Here is a 21,264-nt window from a genome sequence, read left to right as displayed (position 1 = left end):
AGCTGGCCAAAAGTTCTAGGGATTAGCCCTGACCAGATCCTCCCACTCTGGGATTGGTAACCCGGCAACGGAGGGGAGAGGCAGGCAGATGAGTCAAATAGAAGCCCAGAATCTCTGGCTTTGTGTTTTGTTTGTGAAAACTCCCTGTGCGCACAGGCTGCCTTCTGCAGGGAATGGTGGGGCTTTCCCACACTGCTTTAGGCCAAATGCTCCTCCTCAAAGTGGTGCCCAGGCCCAACTTGACTGCTAATTCAGGCTTAGGGACAAAGCTGGTGGGCCAGGGCGAGCCCACCCTGGCTGAACTCTTTGGCTGCCTCTTTCATTTGTTTTTCTCAAGTGAAAACAAGGCGACAGGCATGAATCCCACGGGAAGATGGTGTGGTAGCTGAGAACCATGGGCAAGGGAACCAACAGCCCGAGGACCCGCAGAGCAGAGGCAAGCTGCTGTGCATAGACCTTTGGCCTTTCAGGTGGCCAGAGACCAACGAAGCCCTCTCACAGTGGTGAAGAGACTTCTGAGGGGAACCCAGTAGGAGTAGGGTGAGCGGGTGGGAGGCGGGCAGCTTATCAACTAGGGGAGGGAAACCTCAGGCAAACTGTGTGAGGCAGGCTGCTAAAAGTGCCAGAAGAGTTAGCAACAGGATCAGCTACGTAATTTGAGGGGCCCGGTTCAAAATGAAAAGGCCGGGCCCTTTGTTAAAAAGTTTTCAAGAATTTCAAGATGGTGACAGAAGAGCATTGAGCTGAGGGCTCTTCTGAGCAGCTGCACAGTTTGCATGCCCACGAAGCCGACCCGGGGTACCTCTGAAGTCGGCTTCTTGAAGCAGCTGTGACAGTGGGGGCGGAGCAAGCTGGGGGGTGTCTGCTCCCAGGCTTTGACCAGCTTTGGGACATTGCCTCTCCCCACCAGCAGCTTGCCTTTCTGTGCTGGCGACAACTGAGTGTTCGCCTCTCTGCGAAGGGGCAACTGCAAGGCCACAGTGGGGGCAGGGCTGAGGACGGGAATGGACCTCTAGGCCCCAGAGCCCCAGGGGTTCTCTGGACGGGCCCAAAAGGGCAGGTCCAGTGGTTGGAACGGTGAGTGAGGCTGTAGTGGTGTTTGGGAATAGGATGGAGATATGACAAGTGGACTCCACTCTGTGTCACCTGTTCAGGACCCAGGGGATATGTCCTGAGGGTGTGTGTGACAGTCCAGGAGCAGAACTAAGCTCTGGAGAAGGCTTATTCCCACCTGAGGACTCACCTCCAACTCTATGTGGTCATGCAGCTTCTTGCAGGTGGCCGCAAAGGTCTCAGAGGTGCCAAATTCAAAGTACCACAGTTTGTTCTTCATCCTGCGCCACGAAGCAGAGAGCTGACTCAGTATCATGTGTTTGAAGTGGTCATGCAACACGGCTATGCTGTTGGGGCTGGGAGGCCCAAGCCCTCAGCTTTCCCCACTCCTGTGTTTTTTGTTTTTTTTTTTTTGGGACAGAGAGAGACAGAGCATGAGCGGGGGAGGGGCAGAGAGAGAGGGAGACACAGAATCGGAAACAGGCTCCAGGCTCCGAGCCATCAGCCCAGAGCCCGACGCGGGGCTCGAACTCACGGACCGCGAGATCGTGACCTGGCTGAAGTCGGACGCTTAACCGACTGCGCCACCCAGGCGCCCCCCCACTCCTGTGTTTTTAGCACTTGTTGATCAGATGATAGGGGTAGAGATTTTTTCACCAACCGTTCCGGCAAAGAACTTAGAGAAAAACCCGTTCATTTCATAGACATCATGGCTACTCGGCTGAACCACCAACTGCTCTGAACTTCCTGGTCAGAGCAGGAGAAAGGTGTGTTTGCCTCTGGATCTGGATCAAGGGAAGGTTCTATGAAAATCAACCAGAGGCGACAAGTGACACCATTCTCTGATCATGGTCCTCTCTACTGCTAATGCAGAGGGACTTCAGGTAGAGCCCTCTCTTGAGTATAGCTGGGGTAGGAAGGGAAGATCAGACAGACTTTTGAGACTTGAGGTATATTCAGTCTTGGCACAGAGAAGAGATAGTCCCACACTAAACCCACCAACACATGTGCTACTTTGTCCATGCTCTGACTGAGGGAAGCAGAATGGAGAGAATTAGACACAGATTTGCAGATAAAGTGAGAAGAGAAGAAAAAAACGGAGTTGTTTGGGAGCAAGAGTTCTCCCCCCACCACCTCTTCCTCAATTGTATTTGCTTAGGTTATGACAATATTTCATTTAGGGGTAGATCTTGTCATTTGCTTCAAAGTAAGAGCTCAACATTTAGAGCTTTACAATTTTTCAACATCTTCTTTAGTGGGGGAAGGAAAGGGATTCCCACGTAGCTGGGGGCTTTGCGAAGTCAGATGGTGTGTCCGGACACTTGATCATTTTGATCAGATCGTCTCAGCAAGTAGTGTGTCTGACTGAAGGTATTCTATTTCCATTCCCTCCCTCCCAACTGTCGTCCCATTATCAGGGGCTAGCTAAGAGAAGGGACACCTGTCCAGTTTATAAGATGGCAGATTTGGCCAGGGAAGGATTAAACAAAATCACATTTTTCTTGGCACGTTCTTCAGGAGAGAGGAAGCCACCTTGTGTGCTGGTGATCCTCTATCCTCAGATTTGTGAACTAAGAGGAAAAGAGCATTCTTTGAAGGGCAGAAGGCTCTTATTTCTTCCTCGTATTCCTTGGGGCATAGCAGATGACTCTTCAGAATAACAGACAACTTTTTATCTCTGCATTTCTCAAAGAGTCTGCCTGGAATGTGAAGATGCGACTGTGTTCTTCCATTGTATGATGATTCCTAAGACCTAGTTGACGGAGCCTTTCTGACTCTACCTGTGCTTGAAAAGAAATGATAAATAATGAGGGAAATAAGAATAGGCAAGATTTAGGGAGTTACGCCTAATGTAGAAAGTCAACAGATTTGGGTATACTTGTAAGTAGACCAGTGCTACTCAACTAGTGTGCTGTAATCAGGCATGCCTGGAGTATCGATCCCCTCAGTCTTCGGGGTGGCCAAGTTGGAGCTGAGCCCCCACTGTCGTACTGGGCATTCTCATCTGTATGCTAACCAAGTGCTTTTGTTTTCCACGCGTGCCACGAAATGAAAAATATTGGGAAACACTGTTCTAGATCACTGGTTCTCTGTATGCACAGTAATGTGAATACAAATCACCTTCATTAAAATGCAACTTCTGATTCAGTTGTTCAGGACTGGGGCCTAAGAATTTTGTGTTTTCTAGCAAGCTGCTGGTGCTGGTCCAGGGAGCACACTTGGAGCTGTGAGGATGTGGAAACCACATTTGTGGTTCTGAAACATTGGTCTTCATAAGAATTGCCTGGAGAATGCAATTAAAATGCTGCTTCTTGGGCTTCTATCTGTAGAGAGTCTATGCGATAGATACGGGGCCCAGGAATATGCATTTTTATGAGTGGCCAGGGGATCATTATGTAGGTAGTCAGCTGTCAGGACTTTAAGAAACATTCCTCTAGATCTCAATGAAATGGCAATCAAGGAACAGGACAGACGGATTAAGCCTGACAGGATTCTTCAGGGAGGATTAAATGAGGGCCAGTGCCTTTCAACAGACAATGATGGTGAAAGCCCCATGACAGGAAAAACACAGATTGTCATAAATGTCAAGGTTGAGCATTCCTCTCCAGCAGCGAAAGCATCTTTGTAGCCAAGAGACCTGCATTGTGATTCCATTTTCAAATATCATTTCTGGTCTGAATCATGACTTTTGAAAGTTATTGCCAGGAGATTTAGAGTTTTAATAAAAATTTCCGGAAGCCACCAGCTATTTTTGCCCAGAAGTGGCTCTTCTGATAATCTAATAAGGTTAAGAGGTCATGGTTAGGTCAGTGTAGCAGAATGACTGAGAGGATCAAACAGACTATTCATCTCCTGCTGGTAAGATGTCCATTGCTGCCTGTGTAATCTTTGGCAAGTGTTACGCCTTAGTTTCCTCATCTGTAAGATGGCAACACTAAAAAGATGTGCTTCAGAGGGTGAGAAGATTAAATCACTTTGGAAGTGATTGCAAAGCACTTCACATAATGCTTACTGCATAGCAAGCTCACCAAGAACGTTAGTCGCTTACATACTGGCTATTAATTCAGTGTCTTGAGTTGGCATGTTTGGATAACATAGTAGGGCAAAAATGACAGATCAGATTGGGTGGCTGTAGATATTATATGTGCAAATTTTTCTAGGACAAAAAAATGTGTGATCATATTTGTTGGATCATGTCTTGACGTTTAGTTATAAACATGTTCTCCACATGTTTATTCTGATAGATTTTTCTGGAGTTATAGACCATACTCTAATCCTTGGCTAATTATCTTGCCTGGTCCCACAACATCCAAAGACGTGATGTTGATTATGAATGTGCTTCTGAGAAAGTGAATGGTGTGACAAAATATTTATCAATTTGAGAAATTCATTGTGCCGGGGCACCCGGGTGGCTCAGTTGGGTAAGCATCCAACTCTTGATTTCTGCTCAGGTCATGATCTCATGGTTCGTGAGTTCGAGCCCTGGATCAGGCTCTGTGCCGATGGTGTGTAGCCTGCTTGGGATTCTCTGTCTCCCTCCCTTTCTCCCCCTCCCCCACTGGCTCTCGCTCTCTCTCAAAACAGATAAACATTAAAAAAAAGAGAGAGAGAGAGAATATAAGCTTCATGAAAGCAGGGATTAAAAAAAAAAAAAAAAAGAAAGTCATTGTGCCAGAACTAGATGGGGGTGTACTAGGTACACTGAAGATAAAACACTGCACTTTGAGTGTTTTAGGTGAGCCAGGCACCTGGGAAGGACAGACAGGGAAAAAGCTCACACAGTTGTGGGCTAAGCCCTAAGCACTGGGAGTACCTAGGAAGAAGGACATCCGATTCTTGGGCCAGGGGCAATCAGAGAAAGCAATCCAGGGGCGTGATGGCAAGGTTGAGTTCTGAAGAATGTGGAAGAGAACAGGGAAGGTGGAGGAAGAGCACTCCAGGAAGAGGAAGAAGCCCAGGCAATTGCACAGGGCAAGAGAGAATATAAACTTGCTATAGATGCCCTGGAGCCCAAGGTGGGTGGGTTGGTGATTGGCCAGGTAAGGCTAGAGAGGCAGACAGGAGCACATTTGTGAAGGCTGAGAATGCCATGCTTAGGTGTTCGGGCTTTATCTTTAAGTCTACAGTGTGTCATGGAACATCCTTAACTGAGGCTGCTGGCGAGGGTTTGGGGGTGCAGGGTGGCAGTAATGACCTGATCAAATCTGTGCTTTTTAAAAATCACTCTGTCCCAAGTGTGGAGAGCGGCTTAGAAGGGCTGGGTACAGACTGGAGGCCTAGAGAGTAGTTTTCAGGTGGTGTAGAACAGAACAGAATTGGGAAGGTCAAGGAACAAAGGCAGTGACAGTAGAGTTATGGAGAAGAGAGTGCATTCACCAGCTAAAATTTAGGAGGTAGAACTGACAGAGCTGATTGGTTGTGAAGAGTGAATGAGAAAGAATGGTCACAGTGACGTCCAGATTTTTACCTTAGCATGAGATGGCAGGTGCCATTCACTGAGAGAGGGACGGAGGAAATCAATTCTCCGGTGGCAGCCCCCTTTGCAATTGAAGGACAGCACTTTTGTGTTTTGGCCTATCTATCCATGCATCCATCCATAGAACATCTGTTGAGCCATACTATGGGTGAGGCACTGTGTGAGCTTTGGAGGTAAGTGATGAATAAGGGTCTCTGGCCTCACAGAGCTTACATTCTTTGAATAGCTTCACCGAGACACTAACATTTGAACATTTAAACACAGAAGACTATGTGTCCAAAATTTAAGAGCTTTTACTTCTTTTTTAACTCAGGCACGGTTTAGTTAGAAGTGAATACATTCCATTCCCATGGCCTATACCCATGACCACTAAACATTTTACATATGCCATCTCTTTCAAGTCTCCGAAGAACCCTGTGGGGTAGATACTATTGCTACAAGTAAGGAAATTAAGATCCGGGGAAGATAAATAACTTGTCTACGGTTGCAAAGTGAGTTAGTGCAGAGTGGCACCCAACCCTGTCTGTGCCCCACTACCCTGCCCCTGTATCATAGCATGCTTTTGCAAACTCTGTGGTGTGGTGGCATGTGTTCCTGTTGCCCTTACTAGATTGCTGTGGTTCTCCTTCACCAGCTTGTTAAATGCGTGTACTTGGGGACCTGGGGTGTTAGTGGTTACATTCCATCCTAGGAGATACTGCCTGATGCAGAGTGTCAGGCCCTCACAGCTCCCAGTGGCCAGGGGAGTTCTAGAGGAGTTTGAATTGAATCTGTCATAGGAAGCTCCTGGTTTTGAATCTACACAATCTCAGAGAGTCAGGGAGACCAGAACTGACCCTAGTAAAGCCACAAGCTCCTTGGACACCCTGTACATTTCCTTCTCTCAGCTCACCAGGAAATGGGGCAGGGGCAGTGCCCTTGAACCATCCCCAGCAGAGTGGAACAGGGAATGTTAGAAGGCAAACCAGTTTAGGAGACATGTAATATCATCTAGAACAGGTCTTGGTCTATGGAAGGCCCTCCTCCCCTAACCACATTAAGTTTGTTGACTGAATGTTGCCAATGTCCTCTCAGTAATCAAAACACTCTCTTCATAATGAAGCTCACTTATCTGGTTAATCAGAAAAATAGACACTAGCCTTCATTTGAGATCATCTAAAGGGAAATTATTTTGGTTGTCTCAATCCTAGCCACCAAAATGGTTGAAAGTATGAAGGCAGAGGCCATGGGGGTAGAGATGGAGAAAGGAAGAGCCTGCTACTGGGACAACGGTAAAGGTGCCTCCCAGAACCCTGCCTAATTGAGGTCAACCATTAATGGCGGGCCCTGAGGTGGAGCTTGGCTTCAAGCCAGGTGACATAACACAAAACTTTTCTTTATATATGTTGGTGTGTTGTTGCCAAGAATTTCACCGGTAGGCTTATCTGAGGCAGGGTTCCCTGCAGGTTCCTGGTTGCCCCTTTTCTCCACCTTCATAAGATCAGGAAGGAAACCAAACTCCCAGCCTATTTTCATTGCATACCAAGACACCAGGTGAGCAGTAACTAGGATTCTTAGGTTCTGTCTACACTGTCAGAGCAGATCTGTATAGCATGGAGGGCTGACAGGTTTCTTGTTGATCTGGAACCAGGCTTTGGCCTTTTGATTTTGTACTCTGCTAAGCATTTCACATATATTATCTCTTTTTGGTCTCAGGAGAACTCTATGAATAGGTACTGTTGCTCCCAATAACAATTTCACAGATTGATGTATGCATTCTCCTTTGCCTCGTCTTCCCTTTTCTCCTTTTCCTTGATCAGCACCAGCACTTTCCCAAAGCCTTTGGTAAAACCCTGTAGGCATGTGATACTCTACAATTTGTAGCCCCTATCCCACCTTGCCAACCAGAGTCTGAATGCCAGTGTGCGGCCTTCTCTTTTGAAGATGTCTCCCCAGACACCTTACTGTCAGTTGGATGGTTATGGCACCGGTTTCTGTCTGTTTCACCTTCAGTTGTACAAGAACATGCATTTGGTGTTCTGCCACTTACTGGCTAGGTGAGTGACTTAAGTTCTTTGAAGCTTCATTTCTTGTATGAAATGGGAATATTGTTTTCTACCCAACAAAGTTGTGAAGCTCATGTGGCAAATATAGAGCACCAAGCAGTGTTTAATGCATGGTAAGTACTCACTAACTGTTCTTTCTTGTTGCTAGGAGATGCAATCACCGGGAGACTCATTCCCCTACTGCTGCAAGAGTAGGGGCAGGAGTAGGGTGGGGGGTGGGGGTCTACCCCAGGCAGCCACTATATTTGAAGAAAATGAAGCTAACCGTGTTTTTAATGACTTCTGGAATGTTTTTTCTGCATCTCTCTTCCTGAGTTTTTTTTGGCACATCATGTCTTTCCTTCTCATAATCACCTTTTAGCTGGAGATGACTAATCCTTAACCAGTTATCCTGAGGCTGGTTTCCATGTCCAAGAAATTCCTGGGTTCACTGTTGGGCTCTAAACTACCCAGCTGAGCCCGTGCTTGAGGCAGAAGAACCCTTGTCTGGGCTTCAGGGGCCTCTCAGTCACATAGAGGAGAGGCAAACAGCAGCAGTGACACCGTGGGTTGATTCTATTTTGGGGTTTTCTTAATCTCTCCCACCCCCCCCCCCCCGTTTTATAAGAAAATAACATCAATTGCACACTGGTAAGTTGAGTCTTTTCATTTGACAGATAAGGGCGAAATGAGACTAATTAAAAAATGTTCTTTAGTATTTGTCAGCAATTTTGAGCTAGATTCAGTCATGATCCTGACAGCCTATGAATAGCCTGTTTTCAAGGATATCCACAAGTAAAACCAAGCTAGCTGCTGGGCATTTTTACCAGCAAAGGCAATGAGCTTCTGACGGCCCTTTTCTGATAATCTAGGAAGTTTTAAGGGCAATAGACTTTTGAAGTCATGAAAACATGAAAACATTTCTTTGGGCTTAGAAGGCTACAAAGAGGACACTACAGCTATTTCTAGAAATAGGAGCCCTTGAAGTGATGGTATTCCTCTTTGTGGTTTGGACTTTGATAATCAGGTTCCCTGAGTGGGTCATGACTCAAACAGTCAGTCAGGCCTTCTTTGTCAGTCTTGTGAAACAGATGCTACCCACAAGATGGTGTTCTGTGTTGTGTGGAGGGGGCGGACTGATGTGGTAGAGGGCGTGCTGGGCCAGTAGGCAGGAGGTCTGCCTTGCCGCCCTAGTTCTCATACACACTGGCACATGACACCATGGCTTACTCAGGATGTCCTGGCCTCAGTTTCCTCATTATAATGAAGGGCCTGGAACGGCTGATTTCTAAGGTTTCTCCAAGCTCCCTGAACAATGCAAGATGACACAACACGGGATAGGGTGAGAGAACCCAGGTGCTCCACGCTGTCGCCATGCAGGGGTGTGGACCCAAGTATTGCCAGAACTGCCATCTTTTAAAGAGAAGCCAGAAATACGCGTTTTTATGTAAAATCTGATTATTAGAGGTGGCAATGAGTTCAATTTTTCAAAAGGCCAAAAACACACCTGGGGAAAACTATGCCATGTCAACAGGCTACTTTACTACATTCATTATAAATTTTCATAAGGTTCAGTTCAACTACAACACAAAGCAAATAATTTCAGTTAATTTACCCTTATGGGTCTGTTGAGTTACTGGTGGCATTATTGCTACCACTACTGAAGACAGTAGACTAGTGTCAGGTGACTAAGGCAAATGATAATCTAGCAAAATCAAGCAGATGGGATAGCCACACAGAAAGAGCAAATGCAATTTGAGTTGAATTATAATTGAATGATGAAGGTTAGTAATAATAGCGAGAATACTTTATCTGTTAACATTTTACACTATTTGAATTCCAAGTGTAGTAATGGTGTTAACTAAAGTTTAGATCAAAGGAAGGTTGAAAAAAAAAAAAAAGGAGCCGAGGCAGGTGGGCTTGGTTCTAAGGCCAGGATATTAAGTCCTATAAGGGGCCCGTGACCGTTACCTCACAGGTGCTACAGAGGCCATCTGTGTCACCCGCACACCCAGCTGCCCTGGCCCATCAGAAAGCTTGTCACCACATCTAATCCAGCCTGCATGCTGTCCCCTGTTCTCACTGCTCACTGGAATGGGTACTCCATGACCCTCAGGCACGGAGCTGTGGATGGAAGAATCTTTTCCAAGAGGGGGCATTGGCCCCTCTGGTATAAGGGAAAGTGAGCCCCCAGCAATCAGGAAGGAGGCTTTATAAATAGCTGTTTTTGTTCTCTGAGTGTGACTCTTGTGCCCACTGTTCCTGCCAACAGATTTGTCTTGGCTCAGTGTATTTCAGCTTCAAGGGGCAAGGTATTTGCTGGCTATTATCCACACTGGGGATCATGGCACTCAGAAAAATCTAGGGTGGTGAACAGATTGGAGCACTGGTGACCAGAGACCAGGAGGGGGTGGGCAGAAATGTGGGGAAAAAAAAGAGTGAAGAGCTCAAGAAAGGAGCTAAAGAAAACAGAAAGGCCAACAAAGGAGGAAGAACTTGCCTGGAATGTATTTTATAATACAAATATGGAATCCTCTTAATAACCTCTGAAGACACTTCTTAACTCATTTTCATGTGTAAAAAATTACCTGTAAAATCACAGATGACAGATCGTTTGCACTTAAGGGGTCTTTGGGGTCCGGGGATTCCCAGCCAGAAGATCACAGGTTCCAAGGAATCTTCCAAAGTATGAAAGGAGTCCATGAGTTGCTGTCAACATTTCTTAATGTGAAATAGTATTTGTGCATTTACTCATAATAAAGACTGCACAGGCTCACCAGTGGGTTAAATTTTTTTGCCATGGAATGGAAATAAACCAATTACATTGGTCACCTCTTGGTAACCAGAGGCACTGATTGAATAGTAAATGGATGTTGCCAAATAAAAATGGGAAAACAAATTATTACTTGAAACAGCTTTATGGCTGACAGAAATCTTATTCAATATGGCACCCATGGTGAAGAGTGATGAGGAATAAATAGGAATAGTGCACTATGTGATGGTAAAAGGGTACATGCAGAACTGCTAGTCCATACCAGCTCTGGATGGTGGTTCTCTTCTAAGCCAGAGCAGCCTTCTCATGGTACAGATTAGGAAGCTGAGACCAGTCCTTGGTAATCCACTGGCTGGAATCCAAGGCCCAGCTCCCAACTTCTAGTCCTTGTTTGTCCCTTACCTTTCCACCTGCCCTGGCTTCTGTTGCTGTGCCCCGGATACATCTGAGAGAAGTGGAAAAGTCAGCCAGAGGCACAGGGGCTCACGACTGCAAAGCTGCTGACCATTCTCCGTTGTGTTTGTGGACTGGCTTTATTCACATCTGGCACGGCCAAGAGACTGCAACTCTCTGGTTGCTCAGAGCCCCGTGGCATTCTTCGCCACAGAGTCTCTGGTCTGGGCCTCCTTATTGGCCTCCTCTCTCCATTCTTGTCCTAGCATAACAAAGGGCCAAACCCACTGGGCAGCCTCTCCACCATTTCAATGGAGTCTGGGGTCCAGAGCATCTACCCCTTCTGTACAGAGACCCTTCTCTTTCACACAAGACATTGTGTTTCCATGGAGTATGGACATATTTTCCTTTGGTAAGCTCTCCCCATTTCTGTCTGGCACCTGACAAAGTCTCTGCCTAAGGGCAGGACTCCAGCACGAAGCCTGACAAAGTCTGGGATCTGATCCTCCCCCAGCGCAGACCCAAGGACACACGTGTGTGTGTGTGTGTGTGTGTGTGTGTGTGTGTATGTGTGTGTGGGCGCGCGCGCGCACGCGTGTGCAGGCATACACCCAGGCCAAGACAGGGAGACTTCTCTGATACTGTTACTGAGCACGCTCACAGTCACGGCCTCTCTGACGCAGCGGGGTCTCTAGAAGACCCAGAGCCCTACTTGAGATCTGCCACAGTAATGTGAATGCCACCATGTGGTCCTGCCACTTTGGGGGTGACCCTCAGGAGCGACAGCTGGTGAGGCAGCTAGGGTTTTTCTCTCCTGAGGGGCCTGACTCTCTGGAGTGTTTTTCCAATCAGTATCTGGCCTTGCCAAGAGAACATTGCTCCCTTCCCCCCTCCAAAAAATAAAATAAAATATTAAAAATCGCACAGAGTTTGGCTGTTTTTAGCAATCCTTTCTTCCTTTGAAGATTTATTCGTGGAATGAAAATCCCCCTCAGGCTTATTTGGCTGGCGCTAGAGGGCTCTAAATAAGCTTGCCCTCTCAGAAAGCAAAGTCAAATACCTGGACAAAAAGAAATCGTGCACCCGGAGGGAAAGGGGCAAAGGCAGGTGGGGATGTGTGTGTCTAAGGTTCTGTAATGATTGCTTTGCTGTTGTGTGCCTTTTTGACTCCGAACTATGCTTTACTAGCATTCACACATCCATCAGCAAGGGAAGCTGGTCTTTGAAGGCCGGGTGAGGACAGTTAAGGCCCAGGTGGGCGAGGATGGCTGGTTACAACATAAGCCCCCAACACCTAGAAAAGGCAGGCCACTTTGCCTCTGAGCTTGTGCTGAGGAAGGCCACTTCCTGGGTCCCCACCAACTAAGGCTAGAAACTAGAAACCATCCGGGTGAGCAGAGGAAGGCCCCAGAAACAGGTCCACCCCCGCACCCTACTATGATTGCCAGGTGGGTCCCTGAGAGAGACAGCAGAACTCTGCCTTGAGAATCATCTCCATCTGTTGAGAATCATCTCTGTCTCCACTTTCCCAGTGTTTATTGTGTGCTGGAACTGTGCTTGCTGTTTTACAAACCAAAGGGTCCCTCATGTGGTCCTCCCATCTACCCTCTGTGGTGGGTACTCTGGTGGTTGTTCTGAAGATGCGTTTGAGACTGTAGTTCCTTGAAAATACAAAGCTACACTGGAATGGCATCCTAGTATCTAAAGTGATGAATGCGCCTGCTCGCCCCTCTCTCTCCCACAACCAGCCTTTCTGAACATGAGGCCGTGCCAGATTTCTGATAGGTCAGGTTACAAAAGTTCCTTGGTTAAGCCAGTTGTTTGTCACTCTGAGCACATTTCCCCATAGAAACAATGTTATGTTGAGATTGGGTTCCCAGGCTAAGCTACAAGAGCCAATTAACCCATTATGTATCTAGTTTTGGGAGACAGCTTGGCAGAACAGACGCAGCTTTGGTTAGAAGCCAGAAAGGCCTGAGTTCAAGCCCCAGGTCAGTCACTCACTTGCCATGTAGTCTGGGGCAAGTCATTTCGTCTCTGTGCCATCGTTGCTTCATCTTGCATCGGGATGATATTGTCTACCTTGCAGGGCTGTTGGGAATATTGACTGAGAACGGGTCATATGATAACGCCGTCGAATAATGGCACAACTGAACTCCACGGCCACGTATAAAACTGGCTTTGTGGCCTCGTGAGTTCGGAGTTCCAACTTGAAATATAAGTGGTGCACCTTTCTTGTCAAATTTGGATTGGAGGACCCTTTCCTGGGAAAGGGACATGGTGACTCTTGTGCCCTCAAATCCCTGGTGACCACCCTAGAGTTCTTATTGGAATGGGGCTGGAGGTGCCAGAGGGAAGTGGGAAATAGCAGAGGTAGGGAGGTGAGTCGGGGCACAGCGTAAGTATGCATCGTATTTCTTCCTTCTGTTATAAAACTACATGATGATCTGGTTACTTCTTCCTAAGTTTCCTGTGCCTTCCATACCACCAACCAGCTGGACACCTCCTGGTCGGAGTTAAATACGGACTAACTAGTTCCCTCCTGGCTTCCTCTACCTTTTAAGTCATGAAATTGTTAGCAAGGCAAGCCAACGATTCATTAGATGGGGCAGATGCCTGGATAAATACCCCCTTCCCATCCCTATTTCTTCTTCTTCCTGTGCCAGTTTTCAAAATCTTAACTAGGAAAGCATCAGCCAGAGCCTCACTCTGCCTGAGAAGACTGTAGTATATACACTGCCAGCAAAATCCTTTCTATTTTGCCCTTTAGAAAAGCTCATCCATATGCTCTCGGCTTTTGCTTCCACTCTGATGTTTGTGACTTCTGATACTTGTGTATGCACTCCTAACACCCACTGCAGTGGCTGTGATCATGTGAACCTGTCAAGCACCCTCACAAGCATAGCATTCTGCTTGCATGTTCGATCCTAATGAATCTCCATGGTCTCGGAGATCATGCCCGCTCCCCTGAGACACCCAACCTGCTTGCTCTGCCCCCTCACTGTGCAATTGGCAAATGTGTCCCCACTGTGGATGTGACCCCGCTGCTCCTCCCTGCCAGTTCCTCGGGAGAACTGCTTGGCACCTCCTCTGCCAGGCTTCTTATTTCTAGCTCACACCTGCTGCCCCTCCGTGGGCTGTGATTTTAGAGTTTCATTTGAACATTCTACTTTATCCCCTTTAAATCGCATTTGAAAGCACTCCTGTTTGGTCCTCAAGTCTCTGGCCAAAAATATTCCTCTTGGTTTATGTGACAAGCTCCTGATTCCTGGCCAGGGGCCTGTCATTCCAGCATTGAGATCCATGGTCCAGGAGAACAGTCATTCTCAGATCGGCTACAGAGCAGCTCTGTGTTCCCCATACATGCCTGTTTCTTCTAAAATTATGACTCATGGCTGAGGAAGAGACTTCAGCATCACCTCTGCCCCACGTCCCTTAGTTTCCTACCTGAGACACCAAAGTCACTAGCAATACTGACCAGGATTCTTCTGGATGTCTTATTTGCTTCCCACACCCACAGGCATGAGGGAGAAACAGTCTATGGGTTATGTGAGTATGTGCACTCCTTTTGGTCTCTAATGCAGGGGTTTCACCGAAGTGAATTCAGCAAAATACTGATTTCAGATGATGCTCTGGGGTAGGGGAGTTCTATGGTCACATAAATTTGGGAAACTAAATATCTTGCTTTTGCAGGGTCTCAGTAGGTTATAATCTATATTAAAGGCTCTGTAATATCATACAGAAAAAAAATACAATAAACCTGGAATTTCCCAAGTGTATTTGGCGATCATCCTCCTTTGAGTTTCCTTTTCACATCCCATGGAATGCACGTTAACCAATGCTACTTTGATACATGCTTGAAGCAGACAACCTGAGAAGCTACTTTATCGGCTCTCGTGAAACCTCATGATGAGTCTGTTGGCTGCCCTGCTTTCCCTTATCCGTAAGGTCCAAGTCTATTCTCCTTGGGTACAGTCTCATGCTTTAATTTTTTCTCCCAAATAGGGATGGGGCATTTCCTCTTTATTTCCATATCATATCTATCTATTGGTCAGACTCTGACTTTGCTTTATGTTCTCTTTGACCTTCTGAGTCCCTTTTCTTTCTGGATCATTTCTTTTAGGGCATCTAGAAACCCTTCATCAATGCAAAGACACTGATCTCTTAAGCTTCCTGAAGCCCATTCATTTGCTCCTGTGGTAGGAGACCAATTTATATGTGCAGTACCAGTAATTTGTGACCAAGGTCAAGCAAGAAAAATAAATAATAATTGTCCTCCACCACATCCCTAGGTATATTTCTTGAGCATCACTGTGACAACTTGGAGGCCCATGGATCTTATGAGGCCAGGAAAGGTGTTCATTTGACTTGCACTGTGGCTTTTAAAATTGGAAGCTTTAAAGATTATACACACACCTGGAGCCCAGCTTCTCTTGAGAAATCAGATTTATTAATACTTGGGTAGCTTTCCAACCTAGCAGCAATTGGCTGGAGCTGAGTGCTGGCTGCTTCCATTATACAGGGCACATACTCTCCAGTTTGCCAGAGTCCCCACCACTCCTGACAGCCTCACGCTCTCTCAATTCCCTCACTTACATTAACTGCCTGGCCTCTGCTGCCATTTGGATTTGTGACACCTCACAGAGACCTTTGTAGTTTCCTCCTGGACATTTTCCTAAGAGCTGCCTCAAATCTGTCTTCCCCACTTCCTTCCCCACCTGATTCTTCACACCTGAGCTGCTCGTGCCTTTGGTTATGAGTCCTAATATGTATCTAATGCCAAGGACTGAGGCTTGGTATTTGCACTGATCATGTATGCAGAAATAAAATATCATCCCAAGTCCACCTCTTCTGGAGAAAAACTATTTCCAGTTGTTTTGTGTTTATAGGCCAGGCACAACATGGTAGGTTTATCAACTATTTGAAAATCACAGAACATCAGGTAATGAACTTGTCCTTTAACTACTGAAGAAGGAGCTTAAGCTCATGTTTACCTTTCCCCTTAATTTTCCACTTTGCACAAATGATGGTTATTATGAATGCTACCATTCTATCAAGTCTTGATTATTAAGGGACAAATTACCCAGTCTTCAAATCTCTTTTTTTCTAACTCATTGGCTTATTGTTAACTGCTTCATTTTTCTTTAGTGTAGTTATCGCTAGTTTGGTGGAGAGCAAGATTGTAAGTACAAATCATGAACCAGGCCATTACTCAAATCAGAGGGTGTCCTGTTGTATTATCTTTACCTCAACCCTGCACATGTCTGCAGAAAGTCTGATGATGAGCAACCTCTATTCTCCTCCCTGCTCAAGTCCAGGGACAAGGTGATATAGAAGAGGAAAGGGACAACCTGATTATTTAGAATGCTAATTAATAGGACTGTATTGATAGCTCCAATAAAGGTTTCACTAAGACTTAACAGTTTGGGGTTTTAATTCACCCACAGTGTTCTTACCACCTCTTGCCCAGTGGTAATCCCAAGCTAGAAATTACAGACACACTTTCAGCCCATTGAGTTCAAAGGCAAGGTAAGGCACTTGGCTTGATTGGCACTTTGGAATGCTCTCCAAAAAGGTCCACTTTCGAGATTAAAGGGACTCTTCATTCAACAGAATAGAAGACATCTCGTTACTAGACAATGAGGAATTTCAATCTAAGTGTAGGTTCAATAAACATGACTATTTAGCAATTATTTAAGTCCCTGATGCTTTAGCAATCTGAGGGTATAAGTGCCTTCTTGGAATGAGGAGAGCCTCTCTTTCATTGAAGAGCATTAGAAGCTAGGGAAAATACTTTCTTAGTGAAAGGTGAAGTGGTAAAGCCAAAAGAAAAAGGAAATTAAACACTCCTACAATCTTCAAAGTAGAGATCTGTAATCTTCAAAGCAGAGATGTGATGATCCCTCTCGCAGGGGTGTTTACAGAAGGATGCTTACATTGGGAAGAGGGTAAAACCTCAAGTTCTGTCCAAAGCTTGGAGTCTGTAAGTTATTATTACAGATAAGAGTCTTTATCACTATACAGTGGAATGAGAGAGTCTACAGTGTACTTGCTTATGTACCGTTGCATGTTCTTACAAATTCCCATCATAATCAACAGCATGACACCAACACCTTGAAGATTTCAAATCCATTCATTTATCTACTCTAATTCTCAAAAGCATCACCTGAGATAATTGTAATTTCTATTTTACACACCGGGAAGTTAAAGAATCAGAGAAGTGCATGAGTGGCCTTCCCAAGGACAGAGAATAAGTAAGAGAAAGGGTGGGAGCTAAAACTCAGTCCTTCCGACTTTGGATGCAGTAAAAGAAGTCTAGTTATTAGTATCTACATTTCATGGAAGGGGAACACAGCCTAACATATGGAGTTGTAAAGCCATTTGCCCAGGGTTTCTGAAGAGATAATATACTTATTTCATCAGAGAGTTACTGAGTTTCCTGAGGAGTACAGAAAAAGGCTGCTTTCACAATTTCATCTGGCCAAGTAACAGATGCATTAGAATTGTCTTTAGTAAATGTTGATTTAAATGACGGATTAAAATTAATCACTCAAATATTTCTTGAGAATACCTATTGTTTTTCAATGGCTTTTTAATAAAACAGGTGCAAATATGAAAAGTTTAAGGAAAATATATCAGACTGAATATGCTAATCACATCAGCTGTACATATAAAGATGGATGCTGGTTTATCACAGAAATGCCCCTAATGCAAAAGGACGATAATTCTCCAAAGTTCTAATTAGTCAGTATAACAGAGGGATAATAAACTCTGATATTTTTTTCTTTGGAGATAAAAACAAAAAGCATTCCAAGCTAAATTAAAAATAATTTTTTAATGTTTATTTATTTTTGAGAGAGAGAGAGAGAGAGAGCGCGCGCACAAGCAGGGGAAGGGCAGAGAGAGAGGGAGACAAAGAATCTGTAGCAGGCTCCAGGCTCCAAGCTGTTAGCACAGAGCTGACGCAGGGCTCGAACCCACAAACGATGAGATCATGACCTGAGCCTAAGTCTGACACTTAACCGACTGAGCCACCTATGCTAAATTTAAAGGCCACCCGGGCCAACGTCTGCATGAGAGAATCTGAGGAACAGAGAATGACATCTGGAATTTTCGTCAATATGGATTTCTACTTCCACAACCTAACAGCGTGCTTCACCATTCAGGGCTTGTGACACAAAGCTCCGTGGTTGGTTTCCACAGTTTTTTGGGCCCTTTTACGTACAAACTCCCTCAGATTAGCAGAACTGATTCTTGTTCCCTCTCTCCTGACAGCCCTCCTCCTTCTGTCTCCCTGAGGGTTACCTTCTCTGTCTCTGGGTCTCTCTCTGACCTAACACCCTGTACACCCATACATTTCAGTATAAAGTTCCCCCTGTTTCTAGGAGCCCTGAAATTTTGGCTCTGGAAATACTTCAAAAGATAATTCACTCCCTCACTGACCTATTCAAAAAGTATTTGCTGACTGACTCCCTTCCCATCCACTCACTCACCTGTAGGATAAAGTGCAAACTCCTGTGCAGAGTGTTGAGATCCTGCCACAGCGCTCTCCCACCTGCCTTTCCACCTCACCTCAGAACCATCAGCCCTTCTCCTCACATCCAGGGTCCTCTCACCCCTTTGCCCAGCCTGCATCTCTCCTCCTAGCATGCACCCAGCTCCTTCTTTACTCAGGGCATTCCCATTTCTCTCTCAATCTCACACTCAAATAGAACCTTCCTTCTGAAGTCTAATCCCACCTTCTCAGTTAGGTGCTTTCACAACACTCATTATTCTTGTCTCCATGTTAAAACAAAGCCCGCCATATTAGATTTCCTTCTTTTGTGAGGGCTTGAGGGAGGGTTAGTGTGGTTGGTTAAACTGTCTTCTCCAGGAAGCTTTGTTGAAGTCCTAACCCCAGCACTTGTGAATGTGACTGTATTTGAAAATAGGGTCTTTGCAGATGTAATCAAGTTAAGATGATGTCATACTGGATTAGGGTGGGCCAAATCCAATGACTGGTGTCCTTATAAGAAGAGAGGAATCTGACAGAGACACAGAGATACAGAAGGAGGATGCATGTGAAGACGAAGGCAGAGACTGGAGTTTTGCAGCTACAAGCCAAGGAATGCCAAGAATTCCTGGCAACCACCAGAAGCAAGAAGAGAGGTATGGAACAGATTCTCCCTCAGAGCCTGGGAAGGAACCAATTCTGCTGACGCCTTGATTTCAGACTTTCAGCCTCCAGAATTGTGGAAGAATCAATTTCTGTTGTTGGAAGCAGCCCAGTTTGTGGTCATATGTCATGGCAGCCTTAGGAAACGAATACAGTTGGTGATAGCTTCTGTACAAGCTCATCTTCCCAACTAGCCCATGGGCTGCTGGAAATAGGGGCTGTGGTAATCCATATTTCCTCAGTCCCTACACAATACTGACAACAAATAGATGCTCAACACGTTTGGGCCAAATGAGGGAACATGCGCAGCAGCATTCTTCTGCTTTTTAGGTCAGTGGATCCCCAAAAACGGTTCACTTCTCTGAGTGAGCAAGCTTAGGAATGAGGTGGAGAAAGAACAGTGTAGCCTCAGAACAACGATGGATAGAAGACAAGGAGGAAAAAATCAAAGTGGGAAAAAATGTATCAAAAACCTTGTAGGTGGATTGTAAGAAAAAGTGGAGGCCAGGGCTGGGGTTGGTCAGGGAGGGAGTGTTTCGAATATTTTGGACTGTATTTGGAAACAAGCCATAGGTGATGATTAGGCCCCAGAAGGAGATGCCATACTAGACTGAGGAGTTAAGGGCAGAGTGGGCTACGGGAGGTCAGTGAAGCAAGCAAACGATAAGGCTGGACTGGTGTTTGGGAGATGTTTATAAAGGGTCCCAAAGGCAAGGCAGGCGACTTTAAATTCTATAAAATGGATTTTTATAGAATGGATAGCATGGATTGTGACAGCAGGTGCTTGTGCAACAGAAACAGGATAGACACATGGGCAGCTACCAAACTGGGGGCCTGAGAAGAAAGAGCATCGAGATGGCCAGAGGGCTGCTGAGGCAATCCTTAGCGGGGGCATCATGAGGACCAGCTGGGAGCTGAGGAACAATAGGAGGCAAAGGTCTCCTAGGGGACACCCCAGTTGCTTGTTGGGCGGGAAGCAGAGGACTCTCGTTTGGTGGGTACAATACGCTCACCCCTGGGGCTCAGAGAAGATGGTGCGTTTGTCATCCCAGATGAATGAGTCTGGCTTCTGTTTTTAGAAACCCTTTGCAAGATACTCCATAACTTCTCTCAATAACTCATTTTAGCCTTTGATGGGTCTCCAGGCCAGGAGATTCTTCCTTTCATCCAAAATAGCAATTCCTCACTTGAGAAGCACATTTCCCCCCCTCTCATTCTTTTCTGAGCCGAGATGAAAAGTAAGAAGGTGTGGTATTTCCTGTTGTGAGTCCTTCACACACTTGAGGCCAAGTCCCAACACATTCTCTGCTCCTCCTCTCCAAAAAACAAAACAAAATATATTTTGGCTTATTTAAGGTTTTCTCATGGGGCCACTCATTGTCTCCGTGGTTCTTCTCTAGTCTCTTGCTTGGGTGCTTCCTTGGTCACGGGCACCAACCTGGGCATGCAGAGATGCAGGGAAGAGCAGCAGTATAAACGGAGGCTTCAGAGTCAGACGGAGGTTTTAATAGCAGCTCCCCTGTTACCTAGTTGTATGTTCTTGAGCAAGCTGCATCACCTCCCTGAGCCTCCATTTTCTCATCTGTACAATGGATCCATAATATTTACCTTACACTTGGAGAGCTGTGCCAGTTAAAAGTAAAGTACATGAAATGCCTGAAAACATTCAATAAACGATGGCTCCCACTGTCGGTGTAGGCTGGAGCCATCCTGATAACATCGGGAAAAACCACCCTTCAAGGACTTTAATAAACACACTGAGAGTCTGTGCACTTAAACAACAACTCCACCATTACATAGTTCAGACGGCCATGCCTACTACCTCTGCTGGTCACGGAAAACACAAACTGGTCTTACTCTAGCACAGGAAAACGGAGCACAGGACGAGGAACTGTGCTAAGAGATTCGCATTTTCAAATTTCCCTTCCACAAAAGTACAGCTGCAGAACAGATCAAGTGGTTCCTTCACCTGCAAAGGGACTTGAGTAGTGATGGCTTTAAAACTCTCATACTGACTGAACAAAATCATTGGGATTTTTTTTCTAATCAGAGAAGACTCTCCCTGCAGATAACCTCCCTCTAATCAGCTCCCTTATATCCACCTCCCTCCATAACCTGTAAATGCTACTGTGTTAACAGTGTTTTCAACCAGTGTATACAGTGTGTTCTCAAGTAAGTAAGATTGTGCAGTGGGAGCAGAAAGAAATATGTTACAATGCTAACAGTGTTTATTTCCTGGGGGACAATATTATTTGTTTTTCCACACTAAGCCTTAATTACTTGTATAAAGAAAAACTGCTTAAGGAATGGTACGTGTAACTTTATAAAAACCTGTTATCACAAATATTTAAAAATATGTTTATCAAGTCAACTGCTGAAATGCGCCAAA

General features: G+C 45.6%; 1 protein-coding gene across 1 annotated transcript in view; it reads right to left on the bottom strand.

Moving 5' to 3' along the window:
* Nucleotides 1–21,264, bottom strand: part of DGKG (diacylglycerol kinase gamma) — a 201,998-nt gene that overhangs the window by 54,834 nt on the left and 125,900 nt on the right. Inside the window, exon 21 of the mRNA XM_049628419.1 lies at nucleotides 1,244–1,334. Coding sequence (XP_049484376.1) covers nucleotides 1,244–1,334 — 91 coding nt within the window. The remainder of the gene's footprint in view (nucleotides 1–1,243; nucleotides 1,335–21,264) is intronic.

This window comes from Panthera uncia, chromosome C2 (genome assembly GCF_023721935.1).
Source record: "Panthera uncia isolate 11264 chromosome C2, Puncia_PCG_1.0, whole genome shotgun sequence".
Classification (NCBI taxonomy): domain Eukaryota; kingdom Metazoa; phylum Chordata; class Mammalia; order Carnivora; family Felidae; genus Panthera; species Panthera uncia.
The sequence above is the reverse complement of the archived record's forward strand: the minus strand, read 5'-3'. Positions and strand labels throughout refer to the sequence as shown.